The 27,778-nt window shown below is 40.2% G+C and overlaps 1 protein-coding gene across 5 annotated transcripts in view; it reads left to right on the top strand.

The window, feature by feature from the left end:
• The window catches only part of akap13 (A-kinase anchoring protein 13), a 65,477-nt gene that overhangs the window by 11,786 nt on the left and 25,913 nt on the right, over positions 1-27,778 (top strand). For 3 of the 5 annotated variants that reach the window (XM_080002617.1, XM_080002618.1, XM_080002616.1), the window contains exons 3-12: positions 6,337-6,427; positions 9,927-10,069; positions 12,088-12,259; positions 13,360-13,564; positions 14,482-14,541; positions 15,989-16,048; positions 17,946-18,138; positions 19,233-19,341; positions 21,591-21,633; positions 23,449-23,572. In XM_080002617.1, the coding sequence (XP_079858743.1) occupies positions 6,337-6,427; positions 9,927-10,069; positions 12,088-12,259; positions 13,360-13,564; positions 14,482-14,541; positions 15,989-16,048; positions 17,946-18,138; positions 19,233-19,341; positions 21,591-21,633; positions 23,449-23,572 (1,200 nt within the window). Of the gene's footprint in view, positions 1-425; positions 974-6,336; positions 6,428-9,926; positions 10,070-12,087; positions 12,260-13,359; positions 13,565-14,481; positions 14,542-15,988; positions 16,049-17,945; positions 18,139-19,232; positions 19,342-21,590; positions 21,634-23,448; positions 23,573-27,778 lie in introns of those variants that run through there. The other 2 variants (XM_080002620.1, XM_080002619.1) reach the window with 2 other exon arrangements.

Below are 27,778 nucleotides of genomic sequence, written 5' to 3'. Positions count from 1 at the left end.
TGGAGGCTAAAGAAAGACAAGGAAGTTGAGAGAAATTTGTTCATAGCAGACGAAGGACTGATGTTATGGGTGGAGTGTGTGAGAGGGAGAAAGAGGGAGGTAGAGAGAGGGAGCTTGACACAGAGAAAGAGAGAGGGGCCGGGAGGGGCCGGCACTAGGAACAGATGTGGGCAAAGAGTCTCATTTTCCGATGTGTGCTGCAGGGAGGCGGAGTGAAGCTGGAGTTTACCGGATTACGCACTGGAACATGGGCACCGGTCGTTGCCTCCCTACCCCCCACCCGCTCTCCCACTGATCTGCGAGCCGAGCACTTTGGATTGGAGTTTATCTTTGGACGTTTTAGCATGCTAGCAGTGGGGATAATTGAAGGCTGGGAAGCAAGTTTTACATGTCCTGTAGTTTTTCTACAACTTATCTTCTTGTTGTGTACAGTCTGAGTTTTGGTACACTTCCAAGAGAGACGCATGAGCAGCATACTGTAGCTGCTAGTGTTCTTTGTTTTTGGCTGTCTGATTTTCTTTTTTTGTTCCTTAATGTTGGCTTCATTTTTAGTTGAGCATTGGTCTATCGTTCTGCACATTTTTCTCACGGTGACCATTGTAAACCAAGGACCATACCATTTTATCCCCTCAAGGAGTGGGTTCTCCACCCCAAATATTGATCTATTTTTTTTCAGGATTCTTTTTCTCGAAAATGGCAACTCAGTGAAACAACTGCATGCAAAGTACAGGGCAGTACCGACAAAAAAATGTGCCAGTCTTGCGTCGTTTGGGATTCAAACCCAAAGAGCTGCTTTCATGCGGTCTGCATTTTATAGCACACGGATCTCAAGCCTGACAACTGGATTAAAAAAAAATTGAAGTCTCCGTCGGAGTTGGTCGTCGGGCTCCAGCTAGAAATGTACGAGAGACACCGGCGGAGGTATAGCCTCTGTGCCAAAGGAGAGAGGACAGTTGATGTGGTGTTAATTAAGGTAGGTGTGTGTTTTACTAGACTGTAAAAACAGTATTATGAAATGTGAGCAAATTGTATGCGAGGGTGTAACAATGATATGAAGTCGGATGCTTCAAAGTCGTATTGTTGTTCATAACATTAAAGGTGGTAAACTATTTTCCTAACTCTCCACAGACTGCTAATATTTTAGTTTACTTTTTTTTTTTTAAATAGTTTCTCGGAACAATGCTGTTTGGACTGTTCAAACGTCTAAGATCAAAGATGTTTGTCCATTACATCTTTGCATTCTCTTTAAATTATAGGATGCAGTAACAATTAAGTAAGAATAATTGTTACCTGATTTGTTGTTGAATGTTTTCCAGGTCACAAGATCATGTGCAGGACAAGATAAGTTGCATCAAATAATGGAAAGCAAAACTTTAGTTATTTCTTTAAACTTTAAGGATAGATTGTCTATTGGAGTTTTATATTCATTCCAGCAATACTTTTTGGAGAGGATCCAAAGTCTATATTTTTTTGACCAGAGCAAATTCTGAAAAAAACAGTGTGTTGTAGCTAGGGCCAAATGTTTCTGATAGATACATGTTTTCCAGAAAGGATATACAGGATAATGTAAAGGTGAATTTGTTGAGTTTGAGGGGGTTTGGGGGTAGTGTGTTCCTGGATGCAGAACTGAAGCCTTGGGGACACACGCACACACACACACACCGGCGCACCCCTTTTGGATGTGATTCAGTAAGGCAAAACAATAGAGGGATTTTGCTGTGGGTGTGTTTTAGCCGCCTTCCTCTCCCTAGCTTCCCTCGGTGCTGGAGTGCACGTGTGTTTAGTTCTTTTTGTCTGTGGTATGTTTTTTTGCGTGTTTGTGGCAGGATTCAAAGCCTCCAGACGCAGAGTTTCAAGTCCAACCCAAGCGCTCTCTCTTTACTCTAGTAGACCTGCAGTAAAGGAACAAGGAAGCTTCGTTCTATGTAAACCCCAAAAGCTTTAATGAGGCCTGCGTTTCTTAATAATACATTTTTGATTCATAAGAAATGAATAACTTACATCCTGAAATATATAGCTCTCACCAGTTGTTTTGCAGCATAGCCCTTTTCACAGCTAGTTAGCCGAAAATATCATGCTTGGATGGTCAGTTGGATTACTGTGAGGAAGAAGGGGGGAATACGGCATGTGTTGGATTCATGCCTGCTAGCAGTACAGAGAGGTTATCACTGACAGTGGAGTAACACAATCACACCGTGAAGTCTGCACCCACCAGGGCCCATTAGACTGATCAGAATCGCCTGTTATCACACAACAACCTGAGACAACTAACATCCTCATTTGTACAAGAAAAGCAGGGCTCTTAAGTAGAAAACAACAATAGAAATACACACTTGTAACCAGGGAGAAAAGCAGCGGTTGTTTTGTACTAATCGTACACTGTCAAATGCTCCCCAATGTCTGGGACGATTGTTTGAAATTGAAGTTTTTTACCACAGTTATTCAGCACACAGGATTAATAGTTTAATAACAGTGTCTGCATCAGATAGAAATGTGGATATTATTTTTTTACTCTCAGTAATTCATCCAGAAGATTCTTGAATAATACATCTGCATTTTGTTGTTTATGTAAATTCTGCAATTTTTAAAGAGTTGCCTATAACACAATGTGTGTAGATGGATTTTGATCGACTTTTTTTTGAGTCTTGGGTGTGTCCAGTCAGTAGCAGTCAGTTGTTTTTCATGAACTTTGCAAAGCTACAGAGACATAGTCCAGACACACTATATCAAATAAAAGGGCAGGGAACAAGATTATGTGTAGCAAAGGGAAGAGAGGAGGAGATTAGTAACACATTCCTTGTATTATATATGAGATTTTACTCATTATTGGTCGATAAACTTAAAGGATACCTTCCCCATTTTTCAAACCAAGCATTCTCATAATGTTGGTTCGCATAATATTTATGAATCTTATCAGTTTTTTCAGAGTTTTGACTGTCTTGCATTTCTGCAAATCAGCTCTTTTGGCGTCATCCACATAAATGTAACAGACAAATAAAACAGAAGCTGCACTAACTACTGACATTCTATCTAAATAAAATATGGTATTACAGTTATTCATAACATGTTGAAAGAAATAGACACATGACCTAAATGTGTCTCTCCTGTCTTTGAAAAGGAGTTTTAATGTTTTGGGTTTTTTTTTCATAGCTTAAATGTTTGCCTGTCGGAATGGATCAATAATAAAGTGTTAAGCGAGGTCGTGCGATCAACAGTTATAAATTATGGGAACCAACATTTGAATGAGTCCTGGTTTGAAAAATGGCGATTTGCAGTATTTTTATTCCACCTTTCCCTTATGCGTCAACTGATCAAGTCCCAGTTCCTTGTCTTAGTACACATGCTTTACAAATATGCTATGCAGGTATAAATGTACAATGGGCGACATTCACAAAACTTTGTAAGTGCACCAGCTGATGAACGCCAATTGTTTATTAACGGGATGTGTGTATCTTTTCATGTGGAATTGCAGAGGTAGACACCCTGTCAATACCATAAAAGACATGCAGACTTAGTGGTTGTTCACAATTAAGACATGGTGAAAATACCTGCGAATAGAATGGTTCCCAGGTGGTTCTCTCATCTCATGTTCTCCCTGAAGAAGCACTCTACCAATGGCACTATTGGCCAAATGCTTCAGTAAAGGAAAATTCTGTCATGATGGACAGAAATTCTTTATACGGGAATGAATCGCTTTGAGCAAACATTGTTAATATAATTCATAAAAAGCTTATTTGGTATACATTTTATTGTTAATCTATGAGGTTTGGCATGGCTGATTTATTTTTTCTATTAGGAATAAGACATTCTAAGTAACGCCACATCAGCATAATGCCTTCTTGCATACACACCTTTTGTTTTGATTGCACAAAAAACAAATCCAGATAATAAAATAAAGATGTCACTGGGATGATGAAGATCTGACCCTACATACGTTTTCTGAATGACTGATTTTAACAGAGGATTAGACAGAACCCAGAAAGGACACCACACAGAATACAGATTGACAAACAGGTTGACAAACGAGGCCCCTGTTGTCTCTCCCACGCAGGCCAGTGGTCTGCCCGCGAGGGGTCGACTTCACAGCAGGATGTGGGTATTGCGGGGAGAGCTCTAGAGCTCAACGAACTGCACAACAGATCTATTGATACCAGAAGACAAAAGAGTCCTTGGCGGTCTGTGATTAATGATCAGACAACTAAATATGAGCTCATTTCGCTGGAGGAGTCGCACAACACGGACCCCTAAGAGTGTGGGGCGACAGAAGGAATTTTGCATTGTGATAACCGTTTGGGAATTCTATATGATATTGATAAATCAGCATATCTTCAAGTATTCAAGGTCCCTCATTAAAGGATTCCATCTTGTTCACCTTGTGTGGAAATGGCTAGTTCCATCTATTCAAGTCTTAAGTTCTGGAGTGAAGGCGAAATTATACTTTATGCGTCTGTGTAGCTGCGAGGGTCCATGTGGCGTAAATTTCGTCAGCTGCTAATGTCCGGACTGTATGCACCTGCAAGTTTGCAGACTGCACATGTGCTAGTGATGTTCTTTGGCAGGTTTTTTTTAACAGTATACGAACAACCAAACATAATAAAAACAGACTAAGAGAAGAGTTTGCCAAAAAATAATCATGACAATCGTCACTCAAACATAAACCTTCAGAGTTTATGAGTTTTAGAGTAAATGTAATCTATTGATACTATTCAGCTAAACAGAGGCCTGTGGTAAATGTATGTTTTTTTTTTTTTTTTACCCATTTTGATTTCTAGTGTGCATGTGTGAAAAGTGTCATTGTATGCCGACACCCAAATGTACAGTATGTACAGAACAGCGTCCGTGCCGTGTCTGTTTTGGATCATAACCAAGCCTTAATGAGTGTACTCCATCCTGGAATATCTGATCCCAGAGCGTATGGGCATATGAGAAATTGTAATTCATAATCAATAATTTTGATTACAAAATTGTTTATAATGATATGACAATGTCTTAATTTCATGAGAATACAGTACTATTGGGAGATGACTAATTTGGACCTTGGGTGTGACACCTAGCTTTTTGCACTAAACTCGTTAGTTATGCTTTATTGTAAAACACCTTTCAAGTTAGTTTATAAAATGTATTTTTTTCCCCTTTTCTTGGTAATTAGTATGAGAAAATGCTTAAGTTTTTTTCTACTTCTGGTATGTCTACCTCTTTTGCACCACACTAAACGGCTAGGATATAGCTTTTTCACATAAGGGAGTGACTAGACATAACTGTGGCCACGTCATCCCTCATTACACCTCTCTCTCTCTCTCGGATTCTCCCCAGACCTCTGTTGGCCTGTTTATTTGGGCAACAAACACGCATAAATGGACCAAAATGCCTGTCAGCAAATACTGCCTTGAATATGTTAGGAAATTAGATATATACTGGGAATGTCACCATGTATAACAACAAAAGACATCAGGGCAGTGCATTGGACTGGTTTGATATGTACGGAACAACAGGGAAAGTAGCTGACAGTGGTCCCTTTGTAAGTGTGATAAACACAGAAACCTTATAAGGGTCCTTCCTACATGTACATGTGTCAGTTTGTGTCTGAGGGTGAACAAGTTGTAAATGTGTGTGCATGCATCTAATACAGTAGTCCCCCAGAGAAGTAGACTCCTACGTTTTGTTAACACTGCGCCCGTCTCAGCTGCAGAGGTGGAACAATCGTTTACTTGTGATCTTTGTGTCTGTGTGTCCGTGCATATGCGTTTGTGTGTGCGTATTGATTTATATGTGTTTTTATGAACTGCGGGACAGGTGTGTTAAGCCGCCTTCACAGTATCCAACGAAAATCTTGACACTTAGGAAGGTTGGATTCATTTGACGGGACTGTGATAACATTTAAATAATTTTAACTTTTTCTCTCACTCAAGTTTAATTGGAGGCTGCTACTGCCTTCAATATAACTTGAACGTTTTGCCACCAAAATGGGACACTGGCTTTTATGTCTTATGCCTAATAATTAAAAATGAAGAAAATATGTATTCTCGCCATGTCTGTTTCCAGAAATTAACATTACATTCGCGGATCACTTTTAAGGATCTGTTGAATAGTTTGTCCTGCAGGCTATGAGTAACAAACACTGTTAATGTACAGATGTACGGATTCTGATTTGCTGCCTGCCGCCTGCTTTTGCTTAAGCCCGTCTGGGGGATGTGTTTTCTGCAACACCTCAGCTTCACCTGTTCAGTAGACCTCACATTTGATTATGGCTATGACAGCAATGACTCACAGAACATAACAAGAAGAAAAGTAAATTGACATATTTCTTTCTCCCTTAACTCTTTGTCCTTCCCACAGATCCAGAGGGAGAGGGAAACCTATCCGCTCCCGCCTTGTTTGGAGCCCTGCGTCTCTCCTCTGCCCAGTACAGCACTAACTGCATGCAAAGGTAAGACTCCTTGGATGCCCCAACTCAAATACAGTTGTGGATGAATCACAGGGCAGAAGGAACATAATGTGGTTGCTCACTGTGTTAGTATAAACTGGTAAAATGTATCTTAGATTGTCCAGAAAGAATTCTAACATTAGGTTTGTTGCATTTGCAAGTATTCTTCCTTTACTAACTGGTTAGGAACCAGAGTTGTGAACTCTCCAGTCTTATGTCCGATCTCAAGTAGCATTTTGATGTTTTGTCTTTCCAATGGCAAAGCGATTGGATCCAAATATCTCAAGTGCATCTCTCAAATGCCCAGTAATGTGTTTTCTGGCCCAGGCCAGAAATGGATTAACGTGTTCTCTGTTTCTGAGGTCACCTTTTGCCTTCCGGACCTTGTTCACTCCTCATGAGCGTCAGTTCCTTAATTCAACTTATTTGATGGCCTTGGCCACAGCAGTTACAGATGCTGGCAAAGATGCGTGTCTTTTTTCTTTGCTTTACTGAGTGTTATTTTGCCATTTTTTTGCTCCCATACATCATGAATGACAAACACCTAGCCTATGCTACATATATTCATAGTAATCATGTGTCCAATGTTATGAAGTGTTGAGTGGTGGAGCCTACTCATATTTATTCCTACTTGGGCTCTCCACCTTCGACATACAACACTTTTCCGACCTTCAACAAATTTTCCCTTTAAATGGTATGATTTAAATGTATGATGTATGATATTAAATGTATTGAGACAGCCTAGCAAGTTAAGTTAGCAAGTGACAATAATCAAGTCTTATTAAATGGACCACAACTACAACAATTTTTTTTTTTACTTGTAGTGGGAAGTATCTTTCTGACATGAAGTCAATCCAGTGGAAGGGTTATTTTGTTGTTTGTCATAACAAGAAAATCATTATCTTGAAAAAGCAGCAATACTAGTGCCAGTGAGCTAGCTAACAAAGTCCAACAAGAAAGGCAAATGATCAATGAAAGAATTTGACATTTGGACACTGATGATTTGCTAATTAGTAGCTGGCAGTATGGCAGTTGTTTTCCTACACAGGAAGTATATTAACCAGAATGACGATCCAAGCAGGCATGCTGTCCCCAAAATAGAAAAGTAAAAGAGGTGTGTGCATCCTGGCATGCACTGGGAAACTGGCTGGCATCTAAGCACTCAATAAATGTCCACCATCAGGTTGAACATCACACAGAGTTGCGTCTGGGATCCTGAGTCATACCATGAAGAGACAATTCCTTGTTTTGTGGGTTAGTCTTATCAATGTGTGCGCATGTGGACTCACGGTTTTAATATAAGTAAGATCACACAGGAGTGTGTGCAACCAGTGAGAATAGGAAAGTAATGAAGATGTAACGTTAATCCTGAAACACAAAGCACTGTCACATCAGGGGTTTTCAGCCGTTTTTTAGCCCAAGGTGGATAGAGAAACAGAGCTGGGACCCCCTAGATCAGGGGTTCTCAAACTGTGGGTCCCGACTCCCGGGTGGCAGCCAAATGTTTTCTGGATGTCGCCAGATGATTTTCTGAACATGCACAGAAGTAAGGAAATGTATTATTATTATCTTTTTTTCACAAATTTTTCACAAAATAATAATATTTTTTATCCCAGTTAAATTATTCAGTAGATGCACAATGAATAACTTCAGTAGGCTACATTTTCTGTAAGAGAGGCCGAGTGAAAGAGACAGCACGCGTCCCTGTAACCATAGCAACTCAATCTCCCAATCCTGTCCCAGAGTCCGACAGCGCAGGAGAAGAGGACACAAAAGCTTTTGTTGACACAAAAGCTGCTGACTTGGTAGCATGCATGGGCATAAATGTTGATATGATAGAAATGTATACTGTATTATTTTAATTGACAAGGTTCAATGGGTCAAAATGTGGGATGGACCCGAACAAATCGGGACGTTTGGTCACCCATCGAGTGATATGGAAGATGATGGGGAGGAAAGTTATATAATGTTAAATATGTCAAAATCCTTAGCGGCACAAATTATATATTTTTCCGCACAAATCAGCACGAATGGCATTCATTTCATTCAAATTCTAATCCCATGGGGTGCCCCAGCTGAAAACCACTGCTGTAAATGATAATTGAAATCAGGTCAGATTATGATATCTCCTCTCATCGCTCTCTGCCCCTGTCCCCCATCCTCTGACCTTGTCTTCTGGAAAGGATTTGTACACATGGCTGCTGCTGGGTCATGGGTATAGACTACCTTTTGCATACCTTGTGCTCAAAAGGGACACTGCATGGCCCCCATTTATGTGCTACACAGCCACACTAGTCCAAGATGCTACAGACTGACAACAAAAACAAGTTCTGGCCAAATGCTTGTAATAGTTAATCAACCCTCTGTACATCTGCTTGTTGAGATGGCTGTTTTTTTTGTACCAGGAGCATCTTCAGGAAAAAATAAATATATTCTAATTCCGATCTGAAACAGAATTAGACTCTTTCTGGCTGGTGTCTGCTGAACATACAGGAAAAACCTGGTAGATTAAATCAAAGTCTGTTATTATTGGTGGCCAACTCTCTCTCTCTCTCTCTCTCTCTCTCTCTCTCTCTCTCTCTCTCTCTCTCTCTCTCTCTCTCTCTCTCTCTCTCTCTCTCTCTCTCTCTCTCTCTCTCTCTCTCTCTCTCTCTCTCTCTCTCTCTCTCTCTCTCTCTCTCTCTCTCTCTCTCTCTCTCTCTCTCTCTCTCTCTCATATATCAAATAAAATCATCATCAAATAAAAGGAAAACTGTGTGTGTGTGTGTGAGCATGGATGTTTCTCTCTCTCTCTCTCTCTCTCTCTCTCTCTCTCTCTCTCTCTCTCTCTCTCTCTCATATCAAATAAAATCATCATCAAATAAAAGGAAAACTGTGTGTGTGTGTGTGTGAGCATGGATGTTTGTGGGGTTTTTTTTTTGGCTTTGTCTGGGATCTCTTTTCTCTCTCGCTCTCTCTCTCCCCCCCTTTTTCTCAGGCTATTTTTATGTGGTCTGGCTGATATGAGGTCAGTTTCCTGTCTGGCTGTATTGCACTCAATGCTGCAACAGTTTTACTCGTGGCCCTGTAGCAACGCTCCTTCTACAAAGAATAATCATTTTGATTTTCACCTCATCTGCTGACCATTTGAGCCCCTCCAATGTCCGTTTTTTAGTAGCAATTTTATTTAATTATTTATTCACTTATGTATTCACGGTTCGCAGAGGTACATTGGATGATGTGTAAAGGTCCAAACAATCCAGCAACTGTGTAGGGAGGGAACAAATCTGATAAATCGGGGAGGGAAACCCAGAATACATGGGAGGAGCTAAAATGCAAGGTGGCTTTTGGAAAATAAATGATTGGGGGGGGGCGGGGTGTTAACTGTTTTGTCGAATGTTAAATAAACATTTTAGTGAAGTGACGCACACTACAATGTTTGGTTCATCAAAAACCTCCACCGTTAGTAATGCAGTTTTAACTTCCTTGAAATGACCGCTCATGTTCCGCTCTTCTGTTTCAGCTCCCTGTCCATCCATCAATCGGGTGAGCGAGGAGGATTGTGCATCGATGTGTGTGCAGGAGGGGCCCGGCGACCCCCCACCATCTGACACGCTGGACCGCCTGATGCCCAGCACTGAACTGGACAACTCTGTCTTTAAAAAGGCACATGCACACACACACACACACACACACCACCTAAAGGCAAGGGGTAAATTGGGATTTGGTAGGTAGGTAGGCGGTTTAATTGTCAGCACACCTATTGAGAAAAGTTACCGATCTGTCTGTCTTTCTGTCGATCATGATAAAGATAGTATCATAATTGCTCTACTACTGTAGTTGCACAACAACGGCTGGCTCACTTGACTGTAGTATACTGCAGTCAAGTGAGTAAATTTGTGTCAATGTGTAAATTTGATCCCTTCCAGAAGGCCTATATCGGGAAAAATATGGCAAGGAAACCCTTTTAGTATCTTTCTTATTTATATATTAAAATATATAAAATATCTCCAGTTTCAGTACTCTGTGCTTTAGGTCAGATCCCATTCAGTCTGTTTCGTGGTCAAATACATTCCTCTTCTTCCAAACGGATCTAAAGTTGAGTCAGCCAGTGGGTCTGGGAGGGATTTTTTTTAATTTTCCAACCGCAGGATCAGAAGGTCCTATACGCATTCTTTCCTCCGCACCTTTCTAAAAACAGAAAACTGTACAAAAGAAGTAAAAATTAAAACCAAATGATCCAGGGAAGCCTTTGGGTACAGTAAATGGGGCCCAGTGGCCCAGATGCTGTTATGCAATAGAATGTTCCACCCTATCCCCCCTCCTCGTACGGTCACATGACAGGTACGGGAGGTAACTCAGCAGCCTGGCAGTCCTCATCAACAATATGGAAGGTTAGGGAGAGGGAGAGAGAGAGGGAGAGAGATCCACGGGGTTTGCATCTCAAAGTCCCACAAACACACAATTATTTTCTGTCAGGACCAAGATTTTGTGAGTATCTCAACCGTCATTTGACTCAGAGGGTTTTGTTAATGGTTGTTGCAGTGGAATATTGTGGTAGTATGGTATAGGGATACACCATATTAAACAAATACCGTTTTAATACCAAAATTAGCGGGTATACCACGGTTTTTCAAACACGCTAAAAATAGGCGATTGATGCCTTTCCCATTGCCAAGAGAACTTCCATTGATAACTTTTTTTTTTCTGGTGTGTCACGTTTGAAGTCACAAACACACAGGAAAAGGGGCGTGACATTCTTTTTCTTCTTTACTACAAAGGGAGCCGTTCAAAAGAATTGGATTGTTTGTATATCTATACTGGATCACTGAAGGTACTACAGCGGTGGGGATGAGAGTTGCTTGGGGCGGTGCTGGAGTAGCTCGGAGCCCAGTGGGGAGCGTGGGGAGCTTGGGGTTCTTCGCTGTGGTCCCCATGGAGCGAACCCCACACTCAAAACATTTCATGCTCCCCCCTGCGGGGAAAAAGTCATTGACTTCTGATTTTGATTTTGGATTCTAAATTAGATATTAAATTATGTAATCATTCACTGTTATTCCTGTCTATTTTTGGGATGCAATCAAGTCCGGAACTTCAACACGCGTCGAATCGTGCAGGCAAAGGGGCAAAAATTAACGGGTCAGCCCGGGTGTTGCTGATCAGAGCCGGAGCCAATAAAAACCTGTGTCTACTGCAGGGTCTTTTGACCGGGGACTGAAACCCGGGTGTTACCTTTCCCACTAATGACAAATGCTGGATGTTAGCAACTGTTACCGGGTTTTTGGTACAGTGGAAAAGGGGTAAAATCGACCCTTGTTTTACAGAAAATTGATACTTGAACTATAGGTATCTCAGCCTTAATGTCTTAGTGTATGTGTGAGCCATTTTCATGTATTCAATCTTACTAAAATCGTACAGTTTATCTGTTTGTAATCATAGTTAATCATTTCTTAATATTACCATAATTATTTTTTCACTAACGTTGTTCTGCTTTTCTGACCACCCAATAATTACTGAGCGATTAAAACAAAATAAATAAAATAAAAAAGGACTTTTTATAATGTACATCAATAGTTTTGATCAAAAATATTACCCTTATAACCCCCCAGAAAAAAATTCTGTTCGCATCCATAAGTTGTGAGCTTTGTTGAACTGGGGAAATGTCTGTCTGTCTATCTCTCCAGCCTGAGTCCCGGTGCAAGGTCGAGGACAGAGGGGTGCGCTCCTCCTGGTCCTCAGTGGATGATGCTTCCAGCTCCGGGACGCTCAACCCCTCCTCTCTGCCCAGCCGCAATGCCTCATCGGTGGGCACAGCCACTTCAGAGCCCCCCTGGAAGTCACGGACAGATGAAGGAGGTAGGCAGGCTATTCTGCTTTTTTTTTTTTATTTATTAACATCAAGGTTTTGAGGCACTAGAATATTCTAGATGTTCTCCAATTCTCTGTCTTGGTGCTGGTTACTGAATACTAAACTTGTCATTGGCCAAATTTTTCATTTCATTTCACCTTTATTTACTTCTCCGAGATACACTGAGGGATGAACCCTCATTTTCAATGATGCCGAGATCACATTAGGCAGAAAATAAAAATAAATAAATAACACAAATAACAAAATAAAAACATCCAAAATAAGTCGAGAAGACAATAAGAACACAAACATCAACATTAGTTAAAACAATTTCTCATTAAAACAATTTCATTCTAAAACAATTGAGATTTGTAAGCATATTTCTAAAATGTCCCAATGGTATCAAGGAACCAATATTTAAAGTGCATTTTAGGTTATCCCACAAATCCGGAGCACAAAATTTAAAAGCAGTCATTCTGAGTTCGGAATTGACACACAAAACATCTAATGTAAAGCAGTCCTGAGAGCGGGTTTGATGGGCTCCTACATTAAGGTGTAATAGTGAAGCAGTGTAAACTTGTAATTTTTTTCAGAAGCACTTTGTAAATAAACATGTACCAGTGTTGATCTAGTCTCGCAAGGAGACAGGGCCAGCCTACTTTTTCATGGAGAGTACAATGATTGGTACTGTAGGCCAGTAGTAAATCTTAAGAGCAGAGTGATGTATAGGGTCTAAAGGCTTAAGGGTGGTAACAGCAGCATGTCTATATATTACATTACCATAATCCAAGACAAAGTAATGCAGTTTCAACAGTTCTTTTTTGACTAAATATGGGATGCCATATCATGCAAATACCAAATTCAGTAGGTCTATTGGGAAATGTTGAAGACTTGATAATGCACCTCTGCTGGAAAATGAATGACAAATCTCCCGCAAATTCACATGTGTTCCGCAAATTCTTGAGTATATTATTGATGATTATATGAATGATTATAGTCCAACTTCATCCCTTCATTTGCCAATTTGCTCAATGTATAACAATATTTAAAAAGGTTCTGACTATTGTAAATTAAATTTTAAAAATGCCCTATTTTCCATATGACCCAGCCCCCAACGCAATCAAAGGAGGTGTGGATGGAGGAAGCGGGGTGGGGGGAGAGGAGGAGGAAAGGAAAGACCAGCTACCAGACAACCCAGTGACGTCGGCCATCTTGCGTGCCTCCACCCGCTCACTCTCTCCCTTCCGACGACACAGCTGGGAGCCCGGGAGGAACAATGGAGCCGCAGGCGGGACTGAGCAGGCACAGCGCAGGTGAGCCCCCCTATTTTCTACAATGTTGATCCATACATTGGGATGTCTTCTCAGATATTTAAAATCCTTTGACAATTTAATCTCTGATACATCACGCTGAACAAAATGGAAACAGCAAGTGTGACCGCAGAGCAAATCCCTGCAGTTCTTCTTGACCATTGTCGCTAAAGCCCATTCGGGGGAAGCGTCCAAGTCTGTGTACATGAGATGTAACCCAAGACCTCCCACACCCTTCTCTTCTGCTCTGACATAGTGGGAACAACCCTTCCAGTGGTCAATAGGACACACATTGACCCCCTCAAAACACATTCAACTTCTATAAACATAATTTGCTGACCCAACTATTACTTGGACTATTTAGTCTAATTCCAACTTTGCTGATAGTCATTTGGACACATGTGAGAAACATTTCCCAATTTTCCTCGTGTGCCATAAACTTCCTGTACAGTCACTTTTTCCCACCAAAATAAGAGGATGATGTAGCATAGGATACACTACAGTTAACAAGAGAAGCTTCTGGTGAACTCTGACCACCTAGAGTTGACATTTCAAAGACAGATATATTGATATTTGCTAGGGCTTTATGATATAATAATAATAATAATAATAATAATAATAATAATAATAATAAAATGAACAGAAAAGAAAATTTGTCCCACACTCTTAATGTTTTTGTCGACTTTTGGGACCTGACACGGGGAACAGGGATGACTGACTAGTGCAGAAGATTATTAACAGCTTTACCTCATTAAAACATTAAGCCAACTACTGCTTCAGCCTGTATTTCAAAACAATACTCCTTTGTTCAAACCTTTCCACTTGCCCCGCCTGTCATATGCTTTCCATCCATCATTCATTTATCCGTCCATTCATTCATTCCTCCATCCATCCATCTGTCTGTCCATACCTCCTTGTAGTTCACTGAAGAGCCTGCCAGTGGAGGTGAGGAGAGCCAAACCGCCTCTCCACAGGAGAAGGTAGAAATTCCATTTTTCCCCTCTATCTGTCCATCCCATGCAGGCATGCATTCCCTGGATTGACTCAAATAAATCAACACATGCAGACATGAAATTCTATGATTTAGAAAAAAAAGAAAAGGATGTCTGCAGAAGTTAAGGTTCTCACAAGAGAGGCGGCTGTAGTGACCAAGCAGCTGATAGCCAATACGCACGTTCTTCTAAGTCACATTTTTCTCGTGTTTTAAGTCAGCCCGATCCATAGCATTTCATTGATATGTGTTGAAAAGTGACAAAAGGCTCAGAAAAATACATGAAAGCAAACCACCTTCATTTATTTTATTTCCATCGATAGTCTATGACGAAAAAGGGCCATTTTGATATTTATAGCAGATGAGAAGTGCGACACAAGTACTTGGTGCAGTCCTGGTTAGAACCGATGGTGTCGGTGTCAAGTAAGAGCACTCATTCATTTCACTGACAACTAGAACACTCTGTAGAAACATCTATCATGAAGGGCTGTGCCAGAGGAGAATTTCTGCCTTTTTTAACGTGGGAGGAGAAAACCGTTCCATCATCCTCTATTTCCATTCGATCCGTAGAGACGAGAGCCTCGCTCCAAGTTCTCTAAGCATTCAGTGGAAAAAAGTAATTGTTTAACTGAAGACATGGCACATGGGGCAAAATGCATCTGGGAGGGACAAAAGTGAGGATAGAAATGGAAAATCCACATTTTTGGACCATCCAGTATGGCGTCTTGAGGCACAAAATAATGTGCGGATTTCAGCCCAATGTCATCTCTAGAACTTCAGCTAATAACATTACATTACATTGCATTTAGCAGACGCTTTTATCCAAAGTGACTTACAATTATTCAAACACCGACGGACGCAGCATTCAGGCGCAATTAGGGGTTAAGTGTCTTGCTCAAGGACACTACAGCATCGAACCAGCAACGTTTAGATTACTACACGACCAGCTCTACCTCCTGAGCTCCCATCCCCACAACACCTGGCCAGCTTGAGAATTGCAGCAACACAGGAAGGATAAAAAATAGGAGTTTGAGAAATAGAATCAGAGGTGCATATGTGAAGCAAAAACATGGCAGGACTTTGACTTTCTTACCTAGGAATTGTGCAACGCTGTACACTAGAGCAGTTGTAGTAGGTACTAGCTCTTGTCGGGATTTTAATGGAACTTTTTTGTTTTTTTGGGGGCGTTGTTTTTCCAAAACAATCCCAGGTGAAATGGACTAGCCTTCACCATTGTTCTCCAACTTTGTCCAGACCCTGTCCCAAGGACTCACAGTGGCTTCATTTTCTAACCTATTCATCCACCCCTATTCTCCTTTGTCACACCTCCCTGTTCCCCTTCCATCACTTCTTTCCACTTACCCACTGTGCACCTCCACCCTTGTTTTTCTCTTTTTGGTATCCATCCATTCCTCTTCCTGTCACTCTTTCCCCAGCATGAGTTGGTGTCCCTCCAACCTGCCTCGTATTCATCCGCAGCAAATTGACAACAGAAGGTAATTTATATTGACCAATGAACCACCGTTTACCAAACTGTGTGAAAAAGTGTATTGGCCATTCACATGGAATTGGAGACATCAGAATCAGTTTTATTCCCCAGGTACATTTAAATATACAATAATTGGTGCATTTCACTCCAGACCATTAACATTAACAAATGAAAAAGCTTTAACAGACCGGGGAAAAAAATTTGGATAAAAATAACTATTTATAACTTAACTTTTTATAACTTTATAAATAATAATAAAAACAAAATAATAATTAAATTCTCAAATATATATACAAATAGCCCTAAAATACAAAACAAAAATAGTCAGATATATACAGGATAAATTATTGTTCTGTGTGTATATAGGGTTAAAATTATAAATATGTCGTAATGTATATTATTACTATGTGCTAACTAGCTTATTACAGTATGTACAGTGTAATACCAGTGTTATTGCACGTATATTGCACACTCCTTTCCAGATTCGTTTTTAGTTAGGAACATGTACACATATGTAACAAGTCTGAACTTGTTACATATGTGTACATGTTCGAAGGACAATTAGACGGCGTCCTAAGATTCAGTTCTATTTTATACCTGCCATGTTTTTTTGTTTTTTTTTTAATTGTCTACAAGGAAACAGTTGACCATATATTAGCCCATATAACCATTTGCAGGCTGGGAGGGCCCTGCCATTTGTATTCTGGGAATTGTTGTTTTCTGGTTTTTCATGTGCACAATCTGAAACTTGCCACTTTCTTAAAAACTATCATGGTTATAAAACAATAAAGGCAGTAAATTGGAATGCTTAGAAGTGACAGAATATCAGCGCTAATTATGATGATTATGATCATGCTAATTTTATGAGCATGAACTTAGAATAAAAAAAAATGTAAAGGGGACCTATTATGCTTTTCCTTATTTTCTGTCATATATATATAATGTTACAATGTTGGATGTTAATATAAGCTGTGGCCAAAGGGTCAAATAATGAGGTAAACTAATGACAAAGTACAATAATCGCTGTGAGCAGAACGCTGAGGCTTCTGACTGCTCTGAACACTCAGTTTTCAAAGATTTTTTTCTACTTTCAGCGCACCGGATTTCATTTTATGGTCATCTGCTTCATTGGATCCTCTGTGCGTTTCTCCAAACAAAACCAATAATAATGTGTGGGTTTTTATTTATTTTGTTTATTTTATTTTCTGATGTTTACATGAAACAAAAAAATCCCAGGGTCATAGTCCCGGTGCATCACAGTGCCGTGTCTGTGTCTCCCACAAGCTTGGAGCATGGCAACCAAAGTTGGAGCAAACTTTAAAATTATGCCCTGTAAATCTCATACAAGTGAAGATTCAGCAACTGGAATGCTTATTTTTCGCCTAAAAGTTGTTCAAAATCAGATTTTAGTCTACTGATGAGGTGAAATCAGTGAAAGTTTACCGAGTAAATAAAAGGGAGACCTGCGTAAAACTCAAACCCCATTGGCTCACAGAATCCAGAACTTGTGCTCAAACCACATTGGCTCAGAACTAGGGCCTTGGCTGCTCATTTACAAATAAAGCTACAAAAAAATTCAAAAACATGTTTTAGGGAACTAAGACACCTTTATTAACATGTGTGAAAAAGCACATAATAGGTTCCCTTGAAATTTAAAAAGTTAAGGATTAACTTGAATTATGCATTTTCCGATATTTTTATAGATTAATGATTCAAATAATATTTCAGAAAAACACATTTGACATTAACTCATTGAAGGAGTACAGCACTATCCAAATGTAACCATGTAAAGCACTAATTGTGTTTCTAAATGGGATTTTTTTGAGAGATCTTAGAACTTCTCTTTTCAAAAACTTTAATCTCTCTCTCTCTCTCTCTCTCTCTCTCTCGCTCTCTCCATCCAGCTACAGCCTCGAGGGCCTGGAGATCGAGAGGAGGGTGGGCCGGGTCCCCTGCCCCCGCACAGCCATGATGGACAGCGAGGAGCGGTCCATGGTTCGGGGGTCACGGCTGGACAGCCAGGAGAGGGGCGGGGGCTCGCTGGTCTCCCTCACGGAGGAGGAGCAAGAAGGAGACATCAGCAGCCTCGACAGCCAGGTTGGCATGCGCATGTCCAGAAAACTTCATGTATTTATTAGGGATGCAACATGGTATGTTATCAAATTGTTCAGTATGCCCCCTATGGTACAATACGCACACGTTAACAACAGTATTATGATATCATGGTAGAAGTCCACTGGACGCGTTGGCGCAGCAGCGCGGCATGGAGTAGGTGCTGCATACTATTGATCCACTGCTGTGGCTCCACTGGCCACATCAGTCGTGCGGAGCCTGCGTGCAGCATTTCTCTTTTTGCGCGGGAGGTGTATTTATTAAAAATTTTTTAACGGTGCGCAGCTATGCAGCCTTTTCCAGAGAAACACGAAATGATCTGGTTCTTTGGAACGGGTTTTTTGTAGGAATGAAGGGAACCAAGTCTCGCTGGGCGATGAGCCGTTCTTTTTTTATTTTTGTCTAGTTTTACAGTTTTATGACGTTTGTTTAAGTGGCCGTCTCCTGCCACCAGCAAATGTTTCTCACTCCATGTAAGAGATAGCCTTTGCTCCTCCCTCGCCGGGGGGGGGTGCTCTGGCTGAAAAGGATAGCACCTACTGTCACGTCAGACTCACAAAGCGAAGGCATACACGTGAGGTCTGTGAGGTTTTATTTCAATAAGTGATTTTACTATTATTATTTATTTGTGAAAAAACTGTTTATACCTGTTCTACACTATTTATTTATTTATTTTTTATTGTGAAACTTTTAACGTATTATATAAATAAATAGATAAATAGATAAATATTAACAAAAAATAATATTTGAATTACCCACTATCCTGGACACCTCCCCTCCAATCAGATGAACTTTTGCAAATTATAACAACCAACCAATGAACTTGAACCTCTGTCTCCCCCCCTCCCATTACTACTACTTACTAGTTATTTGTGGCAGACTAATATAAAAATATTTTTTACACCTTTTAACTTTTTTAATAAAAAACAAAAAAAAAGGATTAAGATACTGTACTGTTACCGTGGTCCCAAAACCGTGATTCATACCAAACCGTGAGCCCACTGTACCATTGCAACCCTAGTATAGTACAGTTGATTAATAAATGAGGGCCTTTCAATGGTCTGTCTTTGTTTTCATAGAGCTCTCACCGAGTGCTGTCGATGCAGAGCAGCTGTCCGGTTATCTCCCACCACCCCACCCTTACCAAGTCCATTTCCATGGTGGCCATCAGTCAGCGCGAGACTGACGGTGAGTGTTCGCTGTCGTTCCCCCTCTCTTTGTCTTTCTCTCATGATCTGACTTGTCTCTGTGATTCTTTCAATTCTCTGCCCCCTCGTCCCTCATTACAGTGGAACTTCATTTATCTGTTATTCACTCATAGTTAGTATGATCCAGCAAATGTAGACAAATGTACAACAAAATATAATTTTGTGCTTGGCTGGCTGGAGAGAAAAATATTTGGTTTGGTTGATGGGTACGTTTATATAAGTGAGTTATAGATAAACAGCAGTTCTACTGTAGTTATTTATTAAAATTTTATTTGTAATGAAATTCAATGACCTACAAACCTTTTCATTGTTGATTGCACCCGCCTCCTTTTCCAAATGCCTCCTCAGCGATTGGACGGCCTCGGGTGAAGCGACGCATCAGCTTCTCCCTCAGTATCTCCCCATTCCTCCCTAAAACTAGAAGCCTCTTTTCTTTTGGCTCTTTCTCCAGCGACGAGGAATTGGAGGGAGGGAGTAAGTACAGTTACAAGTACAGCTGTGGCTGTGTGTACCCCCCCCCCCCGAATCAGAATGGATACACTGAACACTTGTTCTATCATGTGCCATTGTATTCTACAATGCTGTGTGTTTTAAACAAAGTTTAAAGACCGAAAAATACTTTTTTTCCCCTCCACTACAATCAGAACAATGTCAAAAATTTTCAGAGTTCCAATATCCATGCACCATTGAGCTGTTGTCCTGATTAGTCTTCTGTTGCAATAATCTTATGTGGACCAACCTACTAATTACTGTACAGAGGTGTGTTTGTTCTATCCATTCTATTTCTTGTCGCCCCGTCCAGAATCTCTTCGTCAACTGACCCCATGACCTTCATCGACCAACTGCATTGGTTATAACTATGTGCATATGCCATAACCTATATATTTTTTCAAATTGTGCATCAGTCATTATGTTTCACACATTTAAAACTTACAAATCCATGAAATAAAGAATGGCAGTCCTTGTGTAATGTAAAGCTATAACTCGCAGGCCCAAGAGGTCAGATAAAGTCTTGTGATACATGGTATACCAGTTAAAAAAGATCTGTACATCTCTTTTGATATTAAAAGATTGAATTTAGCAGAACTCCGCAGAAATGACGGTCGTTTGGGAAACTGCAATGTTTGAATGACCAAAACATGTATGAATATACATGAAACCAGGTCCTAACTGAATCCTAAATTAATTGGTTTAGTTAAACTCCTACCAAAAACAAATACAAATCTCCTAGGTTCAGTTGACTGATACATTTGGGAAAAAAATTATAATAATTGGAACGGTTTGTTGTCGGAACAGTGTCATTTATTTCGATGATATGGCTTGTCTAAATCAAACAGATGTTCCCTACCAACAGCCCCACACATCCTAGGCCCAGCAGTATCTCTGAATTAAACAAAGGTTGCATTTTTTCTATCCAAATTGAAATCTGCCTTCCTTTTCGACTCCACTCTTTACATTCGGCAGATACAATTGTTGTCCCTACGTCTGTTTGCTGCCTGGCATCCTCATCAATGCATTGATCAAATTTCTGTGCCTTCTACCTTGGTTGAATTCCCACAGGCGCCAATGGTTTCCCAAGTTGATTTGATCTAGTCCTTTCACAGCGTAGTCCAGATTGGCTCTAGAAGATAATTACCGGAGATACACGGGCAATGCTTAGCACTGTTCTTTGTTCAATTAAAACATTTAATTATAACCTAACCCATTCCAACATCTAGTAGTAGATGACCAAAACCATGTAAATCATGTGGATGTACAGTACAACCTCATTGTACCTTATCCTGGAAGTGTGACTGCCACAGTCAATAAAAAAAAAAATCTTTGTTTTGACCTCACTACTACTCCACTACTATCAGTCTGCTACTACTGACTTCTGAATTTCTACTACAGCTGCATATACCTGGAAACTTCTCTTCTGTACTGCTCACCTGTTTTTCACTCTTTGTATCTACTATGTTGCCATTTGGGGTCATAAATCCTTATGATGAATGTAGTTTGTAGTGCCATGTGTTCATTTTCAGTCTCATTTGGACCTATTGTGTTCAGAGCAATTTTACATCACATTGTGGATCCTGTTTTTACGTAGCCAACCTCAATGATGGATTTTGAAATGCCACCTGCCAGATTTGGACACTCTGGGAATCCATAATTGGCCGAATGTCAGTCCCATTAGAGACATCTGATTATGTTGTCCTCATACGTGTCAATGTTTGTCTTCACTTCCTATAGGGGCGGGGCCATTCTCTAGTACTTCCGGGTCACTAGAATACAGGTAAGAACATGATTGATTGATCTGTTGATATGGATGAAATGGAATTTGGTGGTCAGAATCATTTAACTAGATTTTTTGCCACATTTGCTACTTTTTTTTTTTTTTGTCTCGTGCATGTGATCAGTTATTTTTTAATTGAAGGTTGTAAATCGTGTTTCGGCCAATGTTGAAGTTCACATACATTGACCCCAGTTTCTTAAAGGCCACCTCTCGTATTTATTCGCAATTTTCATCGACTCTATGTGTCCAAAAGTATGTGGACATCAGAACACCATGCGCGCTGAACATTTAATTCTAAAATCATGGCCGTTAATATGGAGTGAATCCCCCCTTGGCTGCTAGAACAGCCTCCACTCTTCTGGGAAGGCTTTCCACTAGATTTTGGAACATGGTAGCGGGTTATTTGCTCCCATTCAGACACCGGAGGATCAGTGATGTCAGGCAGTGATGTTTGGTGATGTGGCCTGGCTCGCAGTTGGCATTCCAATTCATCCTAAAGGTGTTCAGTGGGGTTTAGATCTGGGCTCTGTGCAGGCCAGTCAAGTTCTTCCACACCAGAGTCAGTTCTTTCAGCCATTTCTTTGTGGACTTCATTTTGTGCACAAGGGCATTATCATGCTGAAACAGAAACGGGCCCTCCCCCAACTAATGCCACAAAGTTGAAAGCACACAATTCTCTAGGATGTCCTTTTATGTTTTAGCATGAAGATTTCCCTTCAATAGAGTTAAGCCAAAAACATGAAAAACAGCCCTAGACCGTTATTCCTCTGCCCGTAAACTTTACAGTTCACACTTTGCATTCAGGCAGGTAGCCTTCTCCTGGCATCCACCAAACTCAGATTCGTCTGACTGCAAGATGGTGAAGCGTGATTCATCATTCCAGTTAACCAGTTCCACCGCTCCAGAGTCCAATGGTGGCATGCTTGACACCACTTCAGCTAATTCTTGGCATTGCGCATGGTGTTCTTAGGCTTCTGTGCAGTTCCTTGGCCGTAGAAATCCAGTTCATGATGCTAATGACAGTTCTCGTGTTGACTTTGCTTTCAGAGGCAGTTTGAAACTCAGTAGTGAGTGGACAAACTATTTTACACGCAACATGCGTCAGCACTTGGCAGTCCTGTTCTGTGAGCTTGTGTGGCTTACCGCTTCATAGTTGAGCTGTTGTTGCTCCTAGACATTTCCACTTCACAAAAACAGATCTTATAACCATAAGATCTGTTTTTGACCAGGACAGATCTAGCAGGGCAGAAATTGATTGACAAACTGATTTCTACTGCAAATGTTTGTCTAAGGAGATTGCATGGCTGTGTACTTGATTGGATCCACCTGTTAGTAATGGGTGTGGCTGAGATAGCCAAACCCATCAATTTGAAGGATCACTTTTGGCTTTGTAGTGTATTTCACATTCGCTGCACAATCCTGACCTGTAACTGATTTTAGCACCAAAAACTGAAAAGTACATCTCTTAACATTATTTGCCAAAAATTGTACTAAATTATCCAAGTTTGTGCACCCACTCACAATGAAACAAAACTTCTTCTTCACTAGCGCCACCTCTTTGGGTAACTACAAACTTGAGGACCTTTAACTTGTTTGCCAAAAACAAATAAATAAATAAAAACAAAATAATAATAATTATCTATAATTATTATAACTATCTCCTTAAGATTTATCTGTCTATATATTGGGTAAAAGCTCTATTGAAAATCTTGAAAATGGCAAGAACATAAAATATGTTTGACCAAAGGAGGTGCCTATAAGCATGGCCAGGACCTTAGACCTTTTCTGAAGCAAATTCTGCTCTGTGTCCGTCAGTATTTGCGAGGAGGAGCCTGGCCCACTGAGGAGCGATGGCGATGGCCGAGGAGGAGGAGGGGGTGGTACGAAGGTCAGCCGGACGTTCAGCTACCTCCGCAGCAAGATGAGCAAGAAAAATAAGGTCAGGGTCTCTTCCTTTGTGTTTGGCGGTTAAACTGCGAGTGGATTTGTTTCTCCTTGTTCTATACAGCAAACTACATGGTGGGGTTGTGCTTGTCCCAGGTTCCACACTGCCAGTGACACAAGCGACAAAAAAATATTAAAAGGACTTTGTTCCAATGAGCCTGTCTTGAGCTAACGCAAGCGACTGCGAAAGGTGCAGCGATGTCACTAAGCCCTGGGAAATCGCTCGCGGTGTCTATTTGTCTATTTGAGTGTCGGGTCCCACTCCCAAACACGTTTTATCGGTCTAGACGCATGCTCCTTTTCCACTGTTATCACAGACAATTCGGATTGGCTGTCGTGTTAGTGCCGATTGGCCATCACAGCGAAGCTAACACTACATATCATGACATTTTTGCAAGCAATAGATCAGTGCGCAACGGAAGTGTAACTATCTCCATGCCACTCACTCACACAGGGACATCCATAAACTGTGCTGATTGGCTCATCTTGCCCAGTTTCAAACAGGAAACTAGTTTATTTACATTTGGACTTCCAGCATTACATCACCTACAGTTTCCTCAGTACAGCATCGCACGTCATGCAGGAGATCGTAAAATTTTAGCTGCCCTCAGAATAGCTTTGGAAATCCACCGCATTACAATGTCAGGCCTGCCAACCTGCACGCATTTTGTGTACCAACCACGCAATTCTTGGTCCAAATACGCAGGTAAAAAATGCCATCTGAAACTACGCCAAAAAAAAGTGTGTGTGTGGACAACTTTATTGGTACCCTTACAGCTCATTGAAACAATGCTTTATTCCTCCTGAAAAGTGATGAAAATATACCAGCATGCCTTTGGTATGTCAGAGTAAAGCCAAGAAACTGTGTGAAGAAATACATAATTGCAAACGAGATCAATTATATTCTAAAATGGCCTGGACAAATTTGTTGGTACCCTTTGACAAAAAAAGAAGAACCCACAATTTTCTCTGAAATAACTTGAAACTCACAAAAGTAATTGGCATCCATCATTGTTTATTCCATATTTAATATAAATCAGACTGCTTTTTTGATTCAGCAGAATATTTTACATAATAAAACAAATTAAAATGGCATGGACAAAAATAATGGGACCCTTAACCTAATATTTTGTTGCACAACCTTTAGAGGCAATCGCTGCAATCAAACGGTTTCTGTAGCTCTCAATGAGACTTGTGCACCTGTCAACAGGTAGTTTGGCCCACTCTTCTGGAGCAAACAGCTCCAGCTGTCTCAAGTTTGAAGGTTGCCTTCTCTAGACTGCATGTTTCAGCTCTTTCCATAGATGTTCGATAGTATTCAGATCAGTGCTCATAGAGGCCACTTCAGAATAGTTCAATGTTTTGTTCTTATCCATTCTTGGGTGCTTTTAGCTGTGTGTGTTGAGTCATTATCCTGTTGGAGGACCCATGACCTGCGACTGAGACAGAGCTTTCTGACATTAGGCAGTACGTTTCGCTCCAGAATGCCTTGATAGTCTTGAGATTTCATTGTGCCCTACACAGATTCAGATTCATTCATCTGTCCAAAGGACATTCTCCTGGAAGCATTGTCGCTTGTCAATATGCATTTAACCAAAATCCAGTCTGGCTTTTTTTGTCTTTCTTTCAAAAGTGGAGTCCTCTTGGGTCTTCTCCATGGAGCCCACTGTCACTCAAAAAGCGACAGATTTAAAGGTTGAACTCTTTTAAAACGGTTTCACATTGTGACTCCACATCACGTATAATGATGAATGATCTTCACCTGGACAATCACTAACTAATAACCCTAACCCAATCACTTAAAGGAAACAATCGATCGGTGTTTTTCAGCGCTCGGTAAGTGAACTGCGTTTCCCCATGTAATCAAACAGGAATATTTAACTCCACGGTTTAACATTTGTCTACTATATATAAATCAAACTTGGTTTTGAAAATACATTGAGAGATAAAAAAACCCACAAGGGAACATGAATCTGGAAAAATCAAATTTTCCTTCCTCGAAAGGTTTTTTCAACTTATTTGGCTGCTCCTGGCGATTTTAGAAATGCATGAAATGGCAGGTTTTGCTGGGGTGGATCACATATTTGCAACTGTCGTCACAGGAACATCAAGCTGCTTGGAGATGGTCTTATAGCCTTTACCTTTAACATAAGTCTGTAATTTTCTGATCTCCTCAGACAACTCTCATTTGCTTTCTCTGGTCCATGTCCAGTGTGGTGCACATGATGATACCAAACAGCAAAGTGACTACTTTTCTCCATTTAAATCGGCTGAATGACTGATTATAAGAGTGAAGACATGTATGATACCAATTAAAGAAAACAGATAGTTAGAAATATCACTATAATCCAATTAATTATAATATTTTCTACGTTTCTAAGTTAGAATCTAATTGGTCTCTTTAGCGATAATTTATCTCCTTTCACAGTTTCTTTGCTTTACTCTATGACATACCAAAAGCATGCAGCTATACATGAGAAAATTGCTTTTAGTTTCATCTCAGGAGGAATGAAGCATTTTTTCAATGAGCTGTAAGGGTACCAACAAATTTGTCCACACATATATCTATATATATATATATATATATATATATCATTGTAATTTAATTCAGCAGAACAATCAATCAATACAAAACAGTACAGTACATTTATTGGGTATTTAAAGTACATCCCTCAGATTGCAAGGGTACTTTTTTATCCACCGAGGCATAACGCTGCATTGCTCAGGTAAAATGAGAAATGTGGGAGTAATAATCAAGAATGAAAATGTGACTGTAATGTTACATATAAAACGGGAGATGCACCGACCTGCTGGTGACCGGCTCAGTGTCGGATCTATCAGATTTTGTGCCGGTCAAATTTACACGCCCGACATGGTGCTCATGTCCTGTACTCGTAAAAATGCTCCGATACTTAAACCCGATATCAACATAATGTAACGTAGTTGTGTAGGTGACACTCGAAAAAAAGAGCGGAAAAAAAGATATTTGGGGGTACTTCAAGGTAAACAGAAGATTGGATAAATGATTTATCTATCGCTGACACTACAGTGGAGTGTCTGCTCTGGTTGTTCATAGTGCACGAGCTCTGCTCATGATGAAATGTCAGACTCTTTCCTGAGACTCGGCACTTGATGAGTCACTCAGTAAAACGAGTTGTTCGATTTGATTCAGTTGGTTTCAGTGGAGGACTTCCAGTGAACCAGCTTGAGAAGAGTCAGCCATTTATCATTATTAAAATAAATTTTTAATGATTGCAGTTGATTTTGGAATGATGCCATTGTACAATATAACATAATAGACAGGTATATTTGCACTCAAAAGTGAGACTTTCATTTAAAGTTTGAACTGGCCATTTCCATGTTAGTTATATGTTATGTCCAGTTACAGGTTGCATCATACTGAAACTTGGTGATAGTCCCATATTAAATTTTATTGAAACTCAGGAACAGGTTCATGTTCTGTTATTGTTCCATCGTGAATAATGAACAGTAATAAACACAGTGCCAAAATCAGAAATCTCACTATTGTGGTAACTGAAAATTACGGTGGTAGTCGGTTTGTGCAGCTGCCCTATCACATGCGCGTGATCAGATCACACAATGTATTTGTCATTGACGTACAGCAGATATACCCAATGAGACCAAATGAAAATAAAATTTCTCTCATCACAGATATAAACTCTATATGATCGGACGACAATGTAAAATATATTCAATGCATAGTCAATATATAGTCAATGTTTTATTATGAACATACAATTGGAAAAATCAAAATCAGAATCGGCAGTTCATACTACTAAAATCAGGAATTGGAATCAGCCAAGAAAAATGCAATCGGTGCATCTCTAGTTGGTAAACATGTTTGGTAACTTTAAGAGATTATGTATTTCAAGGGGTATATCCTAGTGAGATTATTTTATATACTGTATATAGTTAGCTTGCATACGATGTGATTAGCATCATTACGAGACGGCTGCAGTGTAAATAACGAGGTGTCATTAAGCTGCAGTACCTCAAACACCAAGGAGACTCCCTGTTACATTATTGTGGTACTCAAAATGTTTTCCCAAGGTTGGCACGTCTGCAAAGTGTGGTGTTTAATGCACTCCCTAAAATACACACTCAATACTAGGGATGTTAAATTGTTTAACCATTTAGCCAATGACAATTCTGACCACTTAAAAATATCCAGTAACTTCAA

The sequence above is a fragment of the Zeus faber genome (assembly GCF_960531495.2).
Source record: "Zeus faber genome assembly, chromosome: 6".
NCBI lineage: Eukaryota > Metazoa > Chordata > Actinopteri > Zeiformes > Zeidae > Zeus > Zeus faber.
Note: the sequence above shows the minus strand (reverse complement) of the source record. Positions and strands in the feature narration are given on the sequence as shown.